The 18,366-nt window shown below is 49.2% G+C and overlaps 1 protein-coding gene across 1 annotated transcript in view; it reads right to left on the reverse strand.

Moving 5' to 3' along the window:
* LOC134352290 (otoancorin-like) overlaps window positions 1-18,366 on the reverse strand; it is a 75,920-nt gene that overhangs the window by 18,262 nt on the left and 39,292 nt on the right. Inside the window, exons 16-18 of the mRNA XM_063059580.1 lie at window positions 17,420-17,513; window positions 8,959-9,088; window positions 4,651-4,838 (exon numbers count right to left, since the gene is read on the reverse strand). Coding sequence (XP_062915650.1) covers window positions 4,651-4,838; window positions 8,959-9,088; window positions 17,420-17,513 — 412 coding nt within the window. The remainder of the gene's footprint in view (window positions 1-4,650; window positions 4,839-8,958; window positions 9,089-17,419; window positions 17,514-18,366) is intronic.

An 18,366-nucleotide genomic window follows, 5' to 3' on the forward strand; every position in this document is an offset into this window, starting at 1 on the left:
CCCCAACACCCCCCAACAGAGAAACCCTCCCCAACACACCCTTCAACTCCCACCACCGCTACCCTCCCTCCCCAACACACCCCCCAACAAACAGACCCTCCCCAACACCCCCCCAACAAACAGACCCTCCCCAACACCCCCCAACAGAGAAACCCTCCCCAACACACCCTTCAACTCCCACCACCGCTACCCTCCCTCCCCAACACCCCCCAACAAAGAGACCCTCCCCAACACACCCCCAACAGAGAAACCCTCCCCAACACACACCCTTCAACTCCCACCACCACTACCCACCCTCCCCAACACACCCCCCAACAAAGAGACCCTCCCCAACACCCCCCCAACAAACAGACCCTCCCCAACACCCCCCAACAAACAGACCCTCCCCAACACACCCCCAACAGAGAAACCCTCCCCAACACACCCTTCAACTCCCACCACCAGTACCCTCCCTCCCCAAAAACCCCCCAACAAACAGACCCTCCCCAACACCCCCCAACAAACAGACCCTCCCCAACACACCCCCAACAGAGAAACCCTCCCCAACAAACAGACCCTCTCCAACACCCCCCAACAAACAGACCCTCCCCAACACCCCCCAACTCCCACCACCGCTACCCACCCTCCCCAACACCCCCCCAACAAACAGACCCTCCCCAACACCCCCCAACAGAGAAACCCTCCCCAACACACCCTTCAACTCCCACCACCGCTACCCTCCCTCCCCAACACCCCCCCAACAAACAGACCCTCCCCAACACCCCCCAACAGAGAAACCCTCCCCAACACACCCTTCAACTCCCACCACCGCTACCCTCCCTCCCCAACACACCCCCCAACAAAGAGACCCTCCCCAACACACCCCCAACAGAGAAACCCTCCCCAACACACACCCTTCAACTCCCACCACCACTACCCACCCTCCCCAACACCCCCCCCAACAAAGAGACCCTCCCCAACACCCCCCCAACAAACAGACCCTCCCCAACACCCCCCAACAAACAGACCCTCCCCAACACACCCCCAACAGAGAAACCCTCCCCAACACACCCTTCAACTCCCACCACCACTACCCTCCCTCCCCAACACCCCCCCAACAAACAGACCCTCCCCAACACCCCCCAACAAACAGACCCTCCCCAACACACCCCCAACAGAGAAACCCTCCCCAACAAACAGACCCTCTCCAACACCCCCCAACAAACAGACCCTCCCCAACACCCCCCAACTCCCACCACCGCTACCCACCCTCCCCAACACCCCCCAACAAACAGACCCTCCCCAACACCCCCCAACAGAGAAACCCTCCCCAACACACCCTTCAACTCCCACCACCGCTACCCTCCCTCCCCAACACCCCCCCAACAAACAGACCCTCCCCAACACCCCCAACAGAGAAACCCTCCCCAACACACCCTTCAACTCCCACCACCGCTACCCTCCCTCCCCAACACACCCCCCAACAAAGAGACCCTCCCCAACACACCCCCAACAGAGAAACCCTCCCCAACACACCCTTCAACTCCCACCACCGCTACCGTCCCTCCCCAACACACCCCCCAACAAAGAGACCCTCCCCAACACCCCCCCAACAAACAGACCCTCCCCAACACACCCCCAACAGAGAAACCCTCCCCAACACACCCTTCAACTCCCACCACCACTACCCTCCCTCCCCAACACCCCCCCAACAAACAGACCCTCCCCAACACACCCCCAACAGAGAAACCCTCCCCAACACACCCTTCAACTCCCACCATCCCCAACACCCCCCCAACAAACAGACCCTCTCCAACACCCCCCCAACAAACTGACCCTCCCCAACACCCCCCAACTCCCACCACTGCTACCCACCCTCCCCAACACACCCCCCAACAAACAGACCCTCCCCAACACACCCCCAACAAACAGACCCTCCCCAACACACCCCCAACAGAGAAACCCTCCCCAACACACCCTTCAACTCCCACCACCGCTACCCTCCCTCCCCAACACCCCCCCAACAAAGAGACCCTCCCCAACAAACAGACCCTCCCCAACACACCCCCAACAGAGAAACCCTCCCCAACACCCCCCCAACAAACAGACCCTCCCCAACACACCCCCAACAGAGAAACCCTCCCCAACACACCCTTCAACTGCCACCACCGCTACCCTCCCTCCCCAACACCCCCCCAACAAACAGACCCTCTCCAACACCCCCCCAACAAACAGACCCTCCCCAACACACCCCCAACAAACAGACCCTCCCCAACACCCCTCAACTCCCACCACCGCTACTCACCCTCCCCAACACCCCCCCAACAAACAGACCCTCCCCAACACACCCCCAACAGACCCTCCCCAACACACCCTTCAACTCCCACCACTGCTACCCACCCTCCCCAACACCCCCCCAACAAACAGACCCTCTCCAACACCCCCCCAACAGGTAGACTCTCCCCAACACATCCCCCAACAGAGAATCCCTCCCCAACACACCCTTCAACTCCCACCACCGCTACCCACCCTCCCCAACACCCCCCCGAACAGACCCTCCCCAACACACCAACAGAGAGACTCTCCCCAACACATCCCCCAACAGAGAAACCCTCCCCAACACACCCTTCAACTCCCACCACCGCTACCCAAGGGGTGGGACCAGCTGCGGGAGTGCTCGTGGAGGGGCAGGGACCATGGCAACAGATTTGTCACTGGTCTCCGTCATCCCACTCTCCATATACAAGGGCAACTAACCTCTCCAACCACACATCCCATGTCACCTCCCCTCCTTGCTGCTCACAGACCCCTTCCTAACTCAGCAACACTTGATATTAACATCCCATCCGTGCTCAACATCCCATCCGTGTTCAACATCCTATCCGTGTTCAATATCCCCATCCGAGTTCAAAGTCCTATCCGTGTTCAACATCACGCCATTGGCACATTCCTCACCTCCCACTTCCCCTTCTCTCACTTCCTTTCTCATCCCATCTTTCTCTTCCTCTGTCTCTTTTTCTCCCATTCTCTTTCCCCTCTTTCTCTCCATCGCTCTCTCTTGCCTTCTCATATCTCCTCCCTTCTCTTCCTGTCTTCTCTCTTCCTCCTTCTCCCTCAGCCTTTCTCCCTCTCTCACATTCCTTCCCTCTTTCTCCCTCTCCCCATGTCTCTTTCTTTCCTTCACTCTCTGTCTCTCACTATCTCCCTGCTCTTTCTCTTTTCCCCTTCGAGGAGGTGAAGACAGTGCTTGGTGCAGGTAGAGCCGTGGAAGATTTTAGGAAAGTATTTGACGAAGTCTCTCATGCTGGGCTCATCCAGAAGAGTAGGGCGGTATGGTAGTGTAGTGGTTAGCACAACGGTTTACAGTACCAGGGACTCGGGTTCAATTCCCGTCACTGCCTGTGACGGTATGTATGTTCTCCCTGTGACCACGTGGGTTTCCTCCAGATACTGGTTGGTAGATCAATTAATTGCTCATTGTAAATTGTCCCAGGATTAGGCCGAGGTTAAATCGGGGGTGGCTGGGTGGTGCAGCCCTGTTCCACACTGAATCTCAGTAAATTTAAAAAAAGATTAAGATGCATGGGATCCACGGGGACTCGGCCATTTGGAGGATCGCACTATTCAGCCCAGCCAATCTTTACTAGCCTTTATGCCCAAGCCTTCTCCTGCCTTTCCCCATCTAATGTACCAGTGTGACCCTCTGCCCTTCCCTAACCTCTCCTTAATTGTTTCAATCCTTGATCATCCTTTCCGCATTCCCACCACCGTGGTGTTAAAGATATTCCTTTCGTCCCTCGTCTGGCTCAGCGTATATTTACACTGAAATCCCCAGGAGGCTTTTTTCTGGGATGCTAAGAAATAGAATGGATTAGAAACACTCGGCAGGACTATGGAGAGAGAGAGAGACACGGTTATCGTTTCAGGGCAAGGATTATTTTGTATCTTGTACTCCGCAATGAGGAGGGATTTGTTACTAATCTTGTAAAGTTACACAGACAAAATGCAGAGGAACTCAGCAGGTCGGGCGGTGTCTATGGAGAGGAATAAACCTCTAGAGGGCACCACGGTAGCGCAGCGATGAATGTGGTGCTTTTACCGTCAGGGCGCTGGAGTTCGGAGTTCCAGTCTGACGCCATCTATAAGGAATTTGAACACCCTCCCCCTGACTGCGTGGGTTTCCTCCGGCTCCTCCAGTTGCCTCCCACACTCCAAAGACCTACCAGTTAGTAGGTTAATTGGTCATTGTAAGCTGTCCCAGGATTACTGGTAGGTTAGTGTTAAATAGGTGGGTTGCTGGGCGGTGTGGCTCGTTGGGCAAGACGTGTCTGTTCCACACTATATCTATAAATAAAATAAAAATAAATAACATTTCTAACTGCCAACAGGATACCCTGATGAAGGGTCTCAGCCTGAAACATCCACTGCTTATTCCTCTCCACAGACGCGGCCTGACCTGCTGAGTTCCTCCAGCATTTTATGTGCGTTGCTCCGGATTTCCAGCATCTCGTGTTTATAATTTGTCGTCTAGTTAATGCTTGAAAGCAGCTCTGACGCGAGGTCATGGAGCCGAAACGCTGGCTGTCTCTCTCTCTCTCTCTCCACAGATGCTGTCTTTCCTGTGGGTGTTAGACTGGCTCCTGTGTCGTGGACGTGACCCCTGTCCCATACCTCTTTGGCCTTCTCCTTCAGGGCCTCGAGCTGAGCGACGCTGAAGGCCTTCACAGCACCGAGGAACTCGACGCTCCGTACAAAGGTCTCCTGGGACAGGCAGCGCAGCTCCCGGGCTGACCAACAGGAGTTGGCGTCGGCCAGCTTGAGGATGTGGTCGGAGGATGGGGTTCGAGCCCCGGTGCAGCCTGAGGGGAGGTGGAGGGGGGACACTTCATCAGCACCGCTTGGTTAAGAGACAAAGAAAGGGGAGGGAGCAAGCGAGAAAGGGGAAGAGGGGAGGGGGAGAGGGAAGACAGAGAGAGAGAGAGAGACCGAGAGAGGGTGTAGGGAGAGAGTGAGAGAGAACAAGAGAGAGCGAGAGAGTGAGAAAGAGAGAGGGTGAGAGAGCATGACAGGGGGCAGGAGAGCAAGAGAGAGTGCAAGAAACAGAGAGAATGAGAGAGAAAGAGAGTCACGATTTACCACTTTATGATCTTACACCTTACTGATTACGCACACTGCACTCTCTCTGTAGCTGTGACACTTTACTCTGCGTTCTGTTATTGTTCTCCCTTGTTCCACCTCAGTGCACTGTGTAATGATCTGATCTGTGTGAACAGTGCACAAGACAAGCCTCTCACTGTACAGTATCTCCGTACATGTGACAATAATAAACCAATTCCAGTTCCAATTCCTGTCTCCACGGACACTGCCTGACCTGTGAAGAGTTCCCCTCCTGGGTCCAGCACTGCTCTCAGTGGCCAGGCTCAGCCATTGCAGTGGAACAAACATTGGACCCGGCATAAACACAACATCATTGCCAGATTCCAGCAGCTCATTCCAGGTGCCCAGACACCCAAACGATACAGCACCATGGACTGACCCGCTGGAGTGTGGGACCAAAGGACATAGGTACAGAATTAGGCCATTTGGCCCATCAATAGACAATAGACAATAGGTGCAGGAGTAGGCCATTCAGCCCTTCGAGCCAGCACCACCATTCACTGTGATCATGGCTGATCATCCACAATCAGTATCCAGTTCCTGCCTTATCCCCATAACCTTGGATTCCGCTATCTTTAAGAGCTCTATCCATCTCTTTCTTGAAAGCATCCAGAGACTTGGCCTCCACTGCCTTCTGGGGCAGAGCATTCCATATATCCACCATTCTCTGGGTGAAAAAGTTTTTCCTCAACTCCGTTCTAAATGGCCTACCCCTTATTCTTAAACTGTGGCCTCTGGTTCTGGACTCACCCATCAGTGGGAACATGCTTCCTGCCTCCAGCGTGTCCAATCCCTTAAAAATCTTATATGTTTCAATAAGATCCCCTCTCAGCCTTCTAAATTATACAAGCCCAGTTGCTCCAATCTTTCGACATATGACAGTCCCGCCATCCCGGGAATTAACCTTGTGAACCTACGCTGCACTCCCTCAATAGCAAGAATGTCCTTCCTCAAATTTGGAGACCAAAACTGCACACAGTACTCCAGGTGTGGTCTCATCAAATCTGCTCTGCTATTCCATCATGACTAATTTATTATCACAGTCAACCCCATTCTCTCCGTAACCTCCATTTAAATACACCCAATGACTTGGCCTCTACAGCCATCTGTGACAATGAATTCCAGATTCACCACCCTCAGGCCAGAGAAATTCCTCCTCATGCCTATTCCGTCATTCCCTCTGGTCCTAGACGCCCCCACTTTAGGAAACATCCTCTCCACATCCACTCTATCTAGGCCTTTCAGTATTCGATAGGTTTCAATGAGATTCCCCATTATTCTTCTAAACTCCAGCGAGTACAAACCCAGAGCCACCAAACACTCCTGGGAATAGAACAAATCTCCCAACACCTGTACAAAAATACTGAAACCTCCCTTGTATTGTTTTTCTGTTCTAATTCTGTACAATCTATGTTGATGCTTTTCTTGTGAATGCTGCTTATCTCATGCGATATCTGTGAGTTTTTCACTGCACACGTGGACCTGTGCAGATGGCAATAAACTCCTTCAGGACGTGAAGCTGGAAGCAAGAACATTGCACAGGAAATTAAAAGGTCATCAGAAACGTAGCATATGGAGACTGTAAGCCAGGCCTCTGACACATCGCCAACTGCGGTACGCCATCACTGTAAGGTCCACGCCTTCTGGAAAGGTTATAAATTGGTTTATCAGTTTATGGTTGTCACCTGACCAAGGCACAGGGAAACACTTTGTTTTGCACACCGTCCTCACAGATAATTCCACTGCAACAGTGCACTTGGGTAGTACAAGGGAAAACAACAACAAAATTCAGAGTAAATTTATTATCAAAGTACATAAAGGTCATCGGTGTCAAAATGGCTGTTGTGACATGGTCTAGTGAGGTAGTGTAGTGGCCAGTGCTCGTCGCTCTCACTTTCAGCTTCCACCGCTGGCGGAAAGCAGAGCCAGGTGTGTCAGTCTCTCCCTGCCAGTACACAGCCTCACCTAGAGACTCCTTACTGGTGACACACGGAAACTGAGCTCGTTTCGGACTCAGGATGAACTACAGAGGACGGGGAGGAGGTCCGGCCCCTGCACACGTGGCACGCAGGCCCACCGGTGTGCGGACACGCCCTGGTGCCCATGAACCAGACCCCCAGCGACGGGTAAATAGCCCCACTGCCTGTGGGCAGCCTCGGGAGCCGAAGGCTACAGGAGTAAACCCAGACTGCAAATCCGGAGCGGAGCCCCTAAGGTGGCTGAACATTATTGAACATGCTTCCAGCAGCTCCTGCAGCCAAGCTGATGTCAAACACATTGCTTCATAAACTTTCCTTTGGACTACACTGGTGAGGCCGAGAGGGTGGTCTTGACGACTGGGTATTGCAATCTCCGTATCTTCTGCCCAGGTTTGTGATGATCATCAGCACCCATTGTTGTTTGAGACAGACGGATGCCAACGACGATACAGGTGATGATATACAACCCCGAGATTCACAGTGAATACAAGAGCACAATAGAATCAATGATTCCGGTCATGCTGGAGGCAGTGTGTCGTGATGTCCGGGCTTGGTTGGGGGTGGCCACGCCTGTTGGTGCTGTCCTCCAGTGTTGGATTGGTGTAATTCCAGGCTGGGCTGCTGGGAACCATCAATTTGCGGGACTTGGACGAAAAATGCGTTTTCTTGCGTGACTGTTCATTTTTTCCTCTCTCGTTATTTTGATGTTTTTGTAGCTTGGCCCTAGAGGAAGATTGTCTCATTCAACTGCATCCACGTATGGCTTTAATGATAATAAAAGTTGATTTGATTTGAAAGACCACTCCCAACAGGACGGATAGTCAGTGTGAAAAAGACAACAAACTGTGCAAATACAGAAAGAAAAATGCAATAATAATAAATAAATAAGCAATAAATATCAAGAACATGAGATGAAGAGTCCTTGAAAGTGACACACACATAAAATGCTGGAGGAACTCAGCAGGCCATAGTCGACGTTGACTGCACTCTTTTCCATAGATGCTGCCTGGCCTGCTGAGTTCCTCCAGCATTTTACGTGTGTTGCTTTGGATTTCCAGCATTTGCAGATCTTCTCTTGTTTGAAAGTGAGTCCATAGGTTATGGGAGCGGTTCAGTGTTGAGGTGCGTGAAGTTTTCCCCTCCGGTTCAAAAGCCTGATGGTTGGGGGCTGATAACTGTTCCTGAACCTGCTGGTGTGAGTCCTGAGACTCCTGCACCTTCTTCCAGCAGGGTGGTGGAGGTTCACGATGATTGATGCTGCTTTCCTGCGACAGCGGTCCGTGTAGACGTGCTCAATGGTGCAGAATGCAGAATAAAGTGTTACAGTTACAGAGAAAGAGATCTATTTCCCATCCCCTGGGGAAAAGACCATACCTCTGTTCCTGGTGATTTTATAGACCTTTGTAAGATCAGCTCTTAGCCTCCTACACTCTGTGGAATGAATCCTAGCCTGTCCAACCTCTCTGTCCCTCTCAGTCTCTCAGTTACTTTCAGTCTAACAGTCAGTATCGTTTTCTTTAGTTATTCACAGATGGTGAGGTTCCCTGTGGGTACTTTTTCATTCTAGGTGTAAGGTATCTGTTCTGTGGATTGACTAAGTTCCCGTTATTGTGTCTGTCCCAAACAAAGTGCTTGTTGAACACAAAGATACCATGTCAACAAGTACTTTCCTCGTGCTCACTCTCCAGAGGGCTCAGGACTGGACGGGATTGGATCTACAACCGAGTCAGGAAAGGAGAGGACAGAAGAGATCGGTAACAGCCAGACTCAGACACAGGGCTCTTTGAGAAAGGAAGAGGTGTCGGAGAGAGGGTTGGGCAGCCTCCCACGGGGTCAGACTCACCTGAAGACGGGTCCGAGGATTTCATGCTCCCACTTGTTCTCTCGAGAGCGTGGAACACTGCCCAGAGGAAATCCTGAGGAACAGCCGTGCCCTCGGCTTCCAGCGCTGACTGCAGCAAGATGTCGGGGAACTGTAGGTGAACGGACACGGTTAAACTCTCTGAGAGAAACACAGGACCGTGCAAAAGTCTTAAGCACATATATATAGCCAGGGCTCCTGTGACTTTTGCACAGCACTGTATTTGTCAACGTGGAGTGGAGAGCAAGTTTGTAAATCTGGCGGGAGGAAAGGACGCTGGGAATGGGGAGGGTGGAGATCCACAGGAGGGGTGTGGGACAGGTGGCAGAGAAGGAGTGCCAGGGACAGGGGATGGTGTGGGTACAGACACACCCAGCCTGAGACACCGGGCAAGGTCATTTGATTTCAAACAATTAATTTATTGATCAATACAGAATGTCCCTCTGGTGCTTTCCACTCCCTCCTCCTTTCCCCAACCATGATTCCCCTCTCCCTGCCCCCTTCCCACTCTCAGTCCACAAAGAGACCCATATCAGAATCAGGTTTATCATCACTCACGTACGCCATGAAATTTGTTTTTTTTTGTGGCAGCAGTACAGTGCAATACATAAAAATAGTACAGTACTGTGCAGGAGTCTCAGGAACCCAAAAGCATTTGCACAGCTGTGACTGCCTCGCTGAATGTTTCCTCAAACCTTTCCTATTCTCAGCTGCTGGTTCTGCTCATTGTCCATTTAGCACTGAAGAAGGAGATGGGGTGAACCCCACTGTCAGACCGGGGGGAACCCCACTGTCGGACCAGGGGGAACCCCACTGTTTTACTGGGTAGGGTCCCTCCCCCAAGACATAAATCGGTGCTGTGTTACTCTGTGACTCAGTGTCCTGGAGCATTACAGCACAGAAACAGGCCTTTCAGCCGAACTAGGCCATGCTGACCTAATCTTCTGCCTTGTCCCATCTATCTGCACCTGGGCCATATCCCTCCAATTCCCTCCCATCCATTTACCTACCCAAATTCCTCTTCCGTGTTGCTATCGACCCTGTATCCACACTTCTGCTGGCAGCTCGTTTCACACTCCCACCACCCCCTGAGTGAAGCAGCTCCCCCTCGGGTTCCCCTTAAATATTTCACTTTCCACTCAAAACCTGTAACCTCTAGTTCTACACACAACTAGAGTCCTGACAAAGGGTCTCAGTCTGAAATATCAACTGTTTATTCCCTTCCACAGATGCTGCCTGCCTTGCTGAACTCCATAAGACCTTGAGACATAGGAGCAGAATTAGGCCATTCAGTCCATCGAGTCTGCTGCATCATTTCATCATGGCTGATCCCAGATCCCACTCAACCCCATCCACCTTCCTTCTCACCATATCCTTTGATGCCCTGATCAATCAGGAGTCTATCAACTTTTGCTTTAAATATACCCACGGACTTGGCCTCCATCACAGTCTGTGACAGAGCATTCCACAGATTCACTATTCTTTGGTTAAAAAATTCCTCCTTACTTCTGTTCTAAAAGGGCACCCCTCAATTTTGAGGCTGTGCCCTCTAGTTCTGGATACCCCCACCATAGGAAACATCCTCTCCACATCCTCCTTATCTAGTCCTTACAACATTTAACTGATTTCCCCCGGGATCAATAAAGTATGATTATGACTATTTGGTAAGTTTCAATGAAATCCCCCTGCATTCTTCTAAATTCTAGTGAGTACAGGCCCAAAGCTGCCAAATGCTCCTCATATGTTAACCCCTTCATTCCTGGAATCATCCTCATGAAGCTCCTGTGAACTCTCTCCAATGACAACACATCCTTTCTGAGATATGGGGCCCAAAACTATTGACAATACTCCAAGTGCAGCCTGACTAGTGTCTTATAAAGCCTCAGCATTACCTCCTCGTTTTTTTATTCTATTCTCCTTGAAATAAATGCCAACATTGTATTTGCCTTTTTTTTTAAACCACAGACTCAACCTGTGAATTAACCTTCTGGGGTCTTGCACAAGGACTCCTAAGGCCCTCTGCATCTCTGATGTTTGAACCTTCTCCCCATTTAGAAAACAGTCTGCACTATTGTTCCCTTTACCAAAATGCATTATCACACATTTCCTAACACTGTATTCCATCTGTCATTGTTTTGCCTATTCTTCCAATTTGTCTAAGTCCTGCTGCAATCACATTGCTTCCTCAGCACTATCTACCCCTCCACCTATCATCATATCATCTGCAAACTTTGCCACAAAGCCATCAATTCCATTATCCAAATCATTGGCAAACAATGTGAGAAGTAGTGGTCCCAATACTGACCCCTGAAGAACGCCACTAGTCACTGACAGCCAACCAGAAAAGGCCTCCTTTATTCCTACTCACTGCCTCCTGCCTGTCAGCCATTCCTCTATCCATGCCAGTATCTTTCCTGTAACACCACAGGATTTTATCTTGTTAAGTAGCCTCATGTGAGGAACTTTATCAAATGCTTTCTGAAAATCTAAGTAAGTGACATCCACTGCCTCACCTTTGTCCACCCTGCTTGGTACTTTCTCAAAGAACTTTTAACAGATTTGTCAGGCAAGATTTCCCTTTAAAGAAACCATATTGACTTTGACTTATTTTATCATTAGTCTCCAAGTACCCTGAAACCTCGTCCTTAATAATGGACTCCAACACTTTCCCAACCACTGAGGTTAGGCTAACTGGCCTATAATTTCCTCTCTTTTGTCTTCCTCCTTTCTTAAAGAGTGGAGTGACATTTGCAATCCAGTACTCTGGGACCATGCCAGAATCAAGTGATTCTTGAAAGATCATGACCATTGCATCTGTTATCTCTTCAGCAACCTCTCTCAGGATTCTGGGATGTAGTCCATCTGGCCCAGATAACTTATCCACTTTAAGACCTTTGAGTTTGCCTAGCACCTTTTCCTTTGTTATAGCAATAGCACTCACTCCTGCTCCCTGACACTCACGGACCTCTGGCACACTGCTAGTGTCTTCCACAGTGAAGACTGATGCAAAATACCCATTAAGTTCATCTGCCATTTCTTTGTCCCCCATTAATACCTCACCAGCATCATTTTCCAGTGGTCCAGTATCAACTCTCACTTTCCATTTATTCTTTATATAACTGAAAAAGCTTTTAGTATCCTGCTTTATATTATTGGCTAGTCTGTCCTCATATTTGATCTCTTCCCTTCTTATAGCTTTTTTAAATTGCCTTTTGTTGGATTTTAAAAACTTTCCAATCATCCAACTTCCCACTCACTTTTGCTACCTTATATGTCCTTTCCTTGACTTTTATGCAGTCCTTAACTTTCCTTGTCAGCTACGGTTGCCTAGCCCTGCCATTTGAGAACTTCCTCTCTGGGACATATCTATCCTGCGCCTTGTGAACTGTTCCCAGAAACTTCAGCCATCTCTGTTCTGCCATCATCCTCACCAGTATCCCTCTCCAATCCACCTGGGAAGCTCCTCTCTCATGTCCCTGTAATCCCCTTTATTCCATTGTGATACTGATACATCTGATTTATGCTTCTCCTTCTCAAACTGCAGTCTGAATTCAATCATATTTAAAAAAGGAGGGAGAGAGAAACCGGGGAATTATAGGCCGGTTAGCCTAACGTCGGTGGTGGGGAAACTGCTGGAGTCAGTTATCAAGGATGTGATAACAGCACATTTGGAAAGCGGTGAAATGATCGGACAAAGTCAGCATGGATTTGTGAAAGGAAAATCATGTCTGACGAATCTCATAGAATTTTTTGAGGATGTAACTAGTAGAGTGGATAGGGGAGAACCAGTGGATGTGGTATATTTGGATTTTCAAAAGGCTTTTGACAAGGTCCCACACAGGAGATTAGTGTGCAAACTTAAAGCACACGGTATTGGGGGTAAGGTATTGGTGTGGGTGGAGAATTGGTTAGCAGACAGGAAGCAAAGAGTGGGAATAAACGGGACCTTTTCAGAATGGCAGGCGGTGACTAGTGGGGTACCGCAAGGCTCAGTGCTGGGACCCCAGTTGTTTACAATATATATTAATGACTTGGATGAGGGAATTAAATGCAGCATCTCCAAGTTTGCGGATGACACGAAGCTGGGTGGCAGTGTTAGCAGTGAGGAGGATGCTAAGAGGATGCAGGGTGACTTGGATAGGTTGGGTGAGTGGGCAAACTCATGGCAGATGCAATTTAATGTGGATAAATGTGAAGTTATCCACTTTGGTGGCAAAAATAGGAAAACAGATTATTATCTGAATGGTGGCCGATTAGGAAAAGGGGAGGTGCAACGAGACCTGGGTGTCATTATACACCAGTCATTGAAAGTGGGCATGCAGGTACAGCAGGCGGTGAAAAAGGCGAACGGTATGCTGGCATTTATAGCGAGAGGATTCGAGTACAGGAGCAGGGAGGTACTACTGCAGTTGTACAAGGCCTTGGTGAGACCACACCTGGAGTATTGTGTGCAGTTTTGGTCCCCTAATCTGAGGAAAGACATCTTTGCCATAGAGGGAGTACAAAGAAGGTTCACCAGATTGATTCCTGGGATGGCAGGTCTTTCATATGAAGAAAGACTGGATGAACTGGGCTTGTACTCGTTGGAATTTAGAAGATTGAGGGGGGATCTGATTGAAACGTATAAGATCCTAAAGGGATTGGACAGGCTAGATGCGGGAAGATTGTTCCCGATGTTGGGGAGGTCTAGAACGAGGGGTCACAGTTTGAGGATAGAGGGGAAGCCTTTTAGGACCGAGGTTAGGAAAAACTTCTTCACACAGAGAGTGGTGAATCTGTGGAATTCTCTGCCACAGCAAACTGTTGAGGCCAGTTCATTAGCTATGTTTAAAAGGAAGTTAGATATGGCCCTTGTGGCTACAGGGGTCAGGGGGTATGGAGGGAAGGCTGGGTTCTGAGTTGGATGATCAGCCATGATCATAATAAATGGCGGTGCAGGCTCGAAGGGCCGAATGGCCTACTCCTGCACCTATTTTCTATGTTTCTATGTTTCTATATTATGATCATTGCCTCCTAAGTGTTCCTTTACGTTAAGCTGACTAATAAAATCTAGGTTATTATACAACATCCAATCTAAGACTGACTTTCCCCACGTAGGCTTGAGCATAAGCTGCTCTAAAAAGCCAGCTCGTAGGCATCCAACAAATTCCCTCTCTTGCAATCCGACACCAACCTGATTTTCCCAATCCCCTTGCATATTGAAGTCCCCCAATACAATTGTAACATTCCCCTTATTACGTGCCCTTTCCAGCTCCCTTTGCATCTTGGCTACTATTTGGAGGCCTGTATATGATTCCCATAATAATTGTTTTACCCTTGCAGTTTCTCAACTCCACCCACAAAGATTCAACATTTTTTCTGACCCGATGTCACCTCTTTCTAAGGACGTAATTCCATCTCTTACCAACAGAGCCACACCATCGCCTCTGCCTTCCTGCCTGTCCTTTCTATACAAATTATATCCTTTGATGTTTAGCTCCCAACCATGGCCTTTCTTCAGCCACGACTCAGTGATGCCCGCAACGTCAAACTGACCAATCTCTGATTGCGCCACGAGTTCGTCCGCCTTATTCCAAATGCTACGCGCATTTAAATACAGCAGCTCCAGTCTTGCATTCTTCGACACTCCTCCAGAACCTTGTGTGCGTTGCTCCAGATTTCCAGCAACTGCAGACTCTCTTGTGTTCATGAACTTCTAGCGCTGGTCTCACCCAACCTCAGTGGAAAAAGCCTCTTTGAGTTTACCCCATCTATAATTCTGTATACCACTGTCAAATCTCTCCTCATTCTCCCAAGCTCCAGAGAACAAAGTCCCGACCTATTGAAACCTTCCCTGTAACTCAGACCCTCAAGTCCAGCCAATATCCTTGTAAATGTTCTCTGCGCTCTTTCAACCTCACCAATAGCCTTCCTGTAAGCAGCTGACCAGACCTGCACACAGTACTCTGAATTTGGCCTCACCCAACGCCAACGTCTTGTACAACTTCAACGTAGCACTGGTGCAGCAGGCAGGTTCCTGTGGCCACCCAGTGCATTCATGTCACCATTACTAATTCCATTTTTGATTCCAAATGCTGAACCAGTACGGATAACTTCACTCACCCCTTTGAACTTCAAAGTTCAAAATATACTTCTTATCAAAGTATGTATACATTATACAACCATGAGATTTGTCTCCTAACAGGCAGCCACTGAACAAGAAACCCAAAGGAACCCATTAAAAAAAAGACCAACCAACACCTGATGTGTAGAGAGAGAAAAGAAACAAATTGTGCAAACAATAAAAGTAAGCAAACAGCATTTAGGACTAAAGTGAGTCCTCAGATATGAAGCCCAGAGCAACCGGAACCTTCTTCACCGTCCCGATCAGTTGTATCTGTCCAACTGTCCTTGGAAAGTGAAACGGGTGACACCTCTCTGTTCGTTGTTAGTGAGAGGGAGAGCCTGTGGCACGTCAAACTGTCAGGCAAACAATAGTTTTTTTATTGGGCTGCAGATCATGGTCTCTCTTTGGGTGCTTTCCTGTTGCTTGGTGGGTGGTGGGCACTGATGCTTTAGGCTGAAATGGGTGGGGGGGAGCAGGGGAGAGTTGATGCTTTGCCTCTGTTTGTGCAGAGGAGGGGGGAGAGGGGTCTTTGGGGTTTTAACATTTTTCTGGATGCCTGTGAAGAGTAAGAATTTCAGGCTGTGTACTGTATACATTCTCTGATATTAAACGGAACGACTGAACTATTAAAAAGTTGTTAACTCAGCCACTTCCTCTGACAGCTTGCTCCACATGCCCACCACCCTCTGGGTAAAAATAACTGCCCCTCAGGTTCCTATTGAGTCTCTCCCCTCTCGCCTCAATCCTGTGCCCTCTGTGGTTTGACAACTCAATCGTCTTCCTCGAAAATGGACTGGCTTTTTCACTGGTTCACTGGGGTTTCAGGCAAGCAGGGATACTCGGACGTTTAGGGGATCTGGCGTGTCGTTGAAAGGTCTCCGGATGTACAGTGGAGATGGCATCACTGCCCGGAAAGGGAAGCCCAATGTATGGGGTGGCAGAAGGCCCTGGGGAGTGGTGGGGATCAGTGCCAGTCCCACCACGGGGATAGCACTCCCCACCGTCACGGACATCTACAAACTGTGATGTCTCAGGAACATGACGTTCATCACCAGGGACCCCACCATCTAAGTCATGCCCTCTCCTGGATGCTCGAGTCACGTGTGGGTACAGAAGCCTGGAGACCCACACCTCAAGGTTTAACAACTGCTCCTGCCCCACTGCTTTTTCTGAACTGACCCGAAAAACCCTCACGCTATGTCTCATTGTGCTTCCCTCTACTTGCTCTGATGTTGTTAAGCTTATTTTCTTGTGTGAGTTAAGTACAAATGAGATTAATTTAAGACCAGAAGATATAGGAGAAGAATTAGGCCATTTGGCCCATCGAGTTGGCTCTGCCATTTCATCATAGCCGGTACATTTCCCTCTCAATCCACTCTCCTGCCTTCTCCCCGTAACCTTTCACACCCTGACTAATCAAGAGCCTATCAATCTCCACCTTAAATACACCCAATGACTTGGCCTCCACAGCCGTCTGTAGCAAAGAATTCCACAGATTCACCACTCTCTGGCTAAAGAAATTCCTCCTCATCTCTGTTCTAAATAGACGCCCCTCTATTCTGATGTTGTTCCCTCTGGTCCTAGCCTCCCCCACCAGAGGAAACATCCTCTCCACATCCACTCAACCCGGGCCTTTCAACATTAAATAGGTTTTAATGACATCCCCCCGCCCCTAAATTCCAGGAGTACACGCCCAGAGCCGTCAATAGTTGCTCATACGATAACCCTTTCATTCCCGTGAACCTCTTCTGACTTCTCTCCAGTGTCAGCACAACCTTTCTTAACTTAGGGGCCCAAAACTGCTCACAGTACTCCGTGAGGCCCCGCCAGTGCCTTATAAATCATCAGCATTGCATGCCTGCTTTTATGTTCTAGTTCTCTCGAAATGAATGCTAACACTGCATTTGCCTTCCTCACCAGAGACTCAGCCTGTAAGTGTGAGTTTATAATGCTTGTAATGCTCTGTGCTACCGCTGCTGCTAGACGATACGTTTATACCCTGGGTAAGCATGCTCACGGATGGTCCCAATCCCGGCTGGGAGAGGAGGAGAGTTGGGCATGGGACTAACGACCCCACCCTGTGAAAACCCAGAGCGACAGAAACACCCACAGAAGCTCCATAGACCTCATCCCCGGGAGAGGAAGGATCTTGGGCGATGGGCTACACCTGAAAGACTGGCCCAGGACAGAGGGCTCTGGTGAGCTGCTGTTGGTGGCCTAGGCCCCAGGAGGGGTGTTGGGTTTAAGAAGCAGAAGAAGAATGTACTGTACAGAATGCCCACGACAATAAACCTGAACGTGACTCTGACAGTAAGACACAGTGCAGACGGGTGGTACCTTCTCAGCAACCGTGGTAAGGTCCTCCTTTGACAAGAGTGTAACCAAGAGTCCCAGGTCCTGCATCAGCTCTGGCGGCCATACGGTTGGATCGCTGTTACAGAAACACAGGCAGATCTGGGAATTCAGTGGACTTCTAACCAGGGGTATTCGGGGGTGTCGGGCAAAGATAGTGTGAGATCTCGGATTTAAATGGCACTGGTTTAGTGACTTACATACCTCAAACCTTCACCACATAGGTGTGTTCATTGTATGTCGTATGTTCATAGGTGTGTTCATTGTATGTCGTATGTTCATAGGTATGTTCATTGTATAGGTATGTTTAGTGACTACATACTTCAAACCTTCACCACATAGGTGTGTTCAATGCCCTCCCCACAAGAGATACTGCCTCAAGAAGGCAACGTGTGTCATCAAAGAACCCCTCCATCCAGAATCAGAATCAGGTTTAATATCACTGGCATGTGTTGTGATATTTGTTGTTATACGACAACAGGACACAATAATAAAAACTGTAAATCACAGTAAGCGGTGTGTATATATATATATACAAACCCCATTTCCAGAAAAGTTGGGATATTTTCCAAAATGCAATAAGAACAAAAATCTGTGATATGTTAATTCATGTTAACCTTTATTTAACTGACAAAAGTGCAAAGAAAAGATTTTCAATAGTTTTACTGACCAACTTAATTACATTTTGTAAATAACAGGTGTCCCCCACTTTTCGAACGTTCGCTTTATGAAACCTCACTGTTACGAAAGACCTACATTAGTACCCTGTTTTCGCTTTCAGAAGGTGTTTTCACTGTTACGAAAAAAAATTCAGCGCGCGATAAAAGGCAGCGTGCCGCGTGCCCCAAACAGCTGCTCTCCCCCGGATTTGGAACTGCTTTGCTTTAACACGTGTCTGTGAGCAGCCGTTTGCAAGCTGAGTTCTATGGTAT

The sequence above is a fragment of the Mobula hypostoma genome, chromosome 9 (assembly GCF_963921235.1).
Source record: "Mobula hypostoma chromosome 9, sMobHyp1.1, whole genome shotgun sequence".
Classification (NCBI taxonomy): domain Eukaryota; kingdom Metazoa; phylum Chordata; class Chondrichthyes; order Myliobatiformes; family Myliobatidae; genus Mobula; species Mobula hypostoma.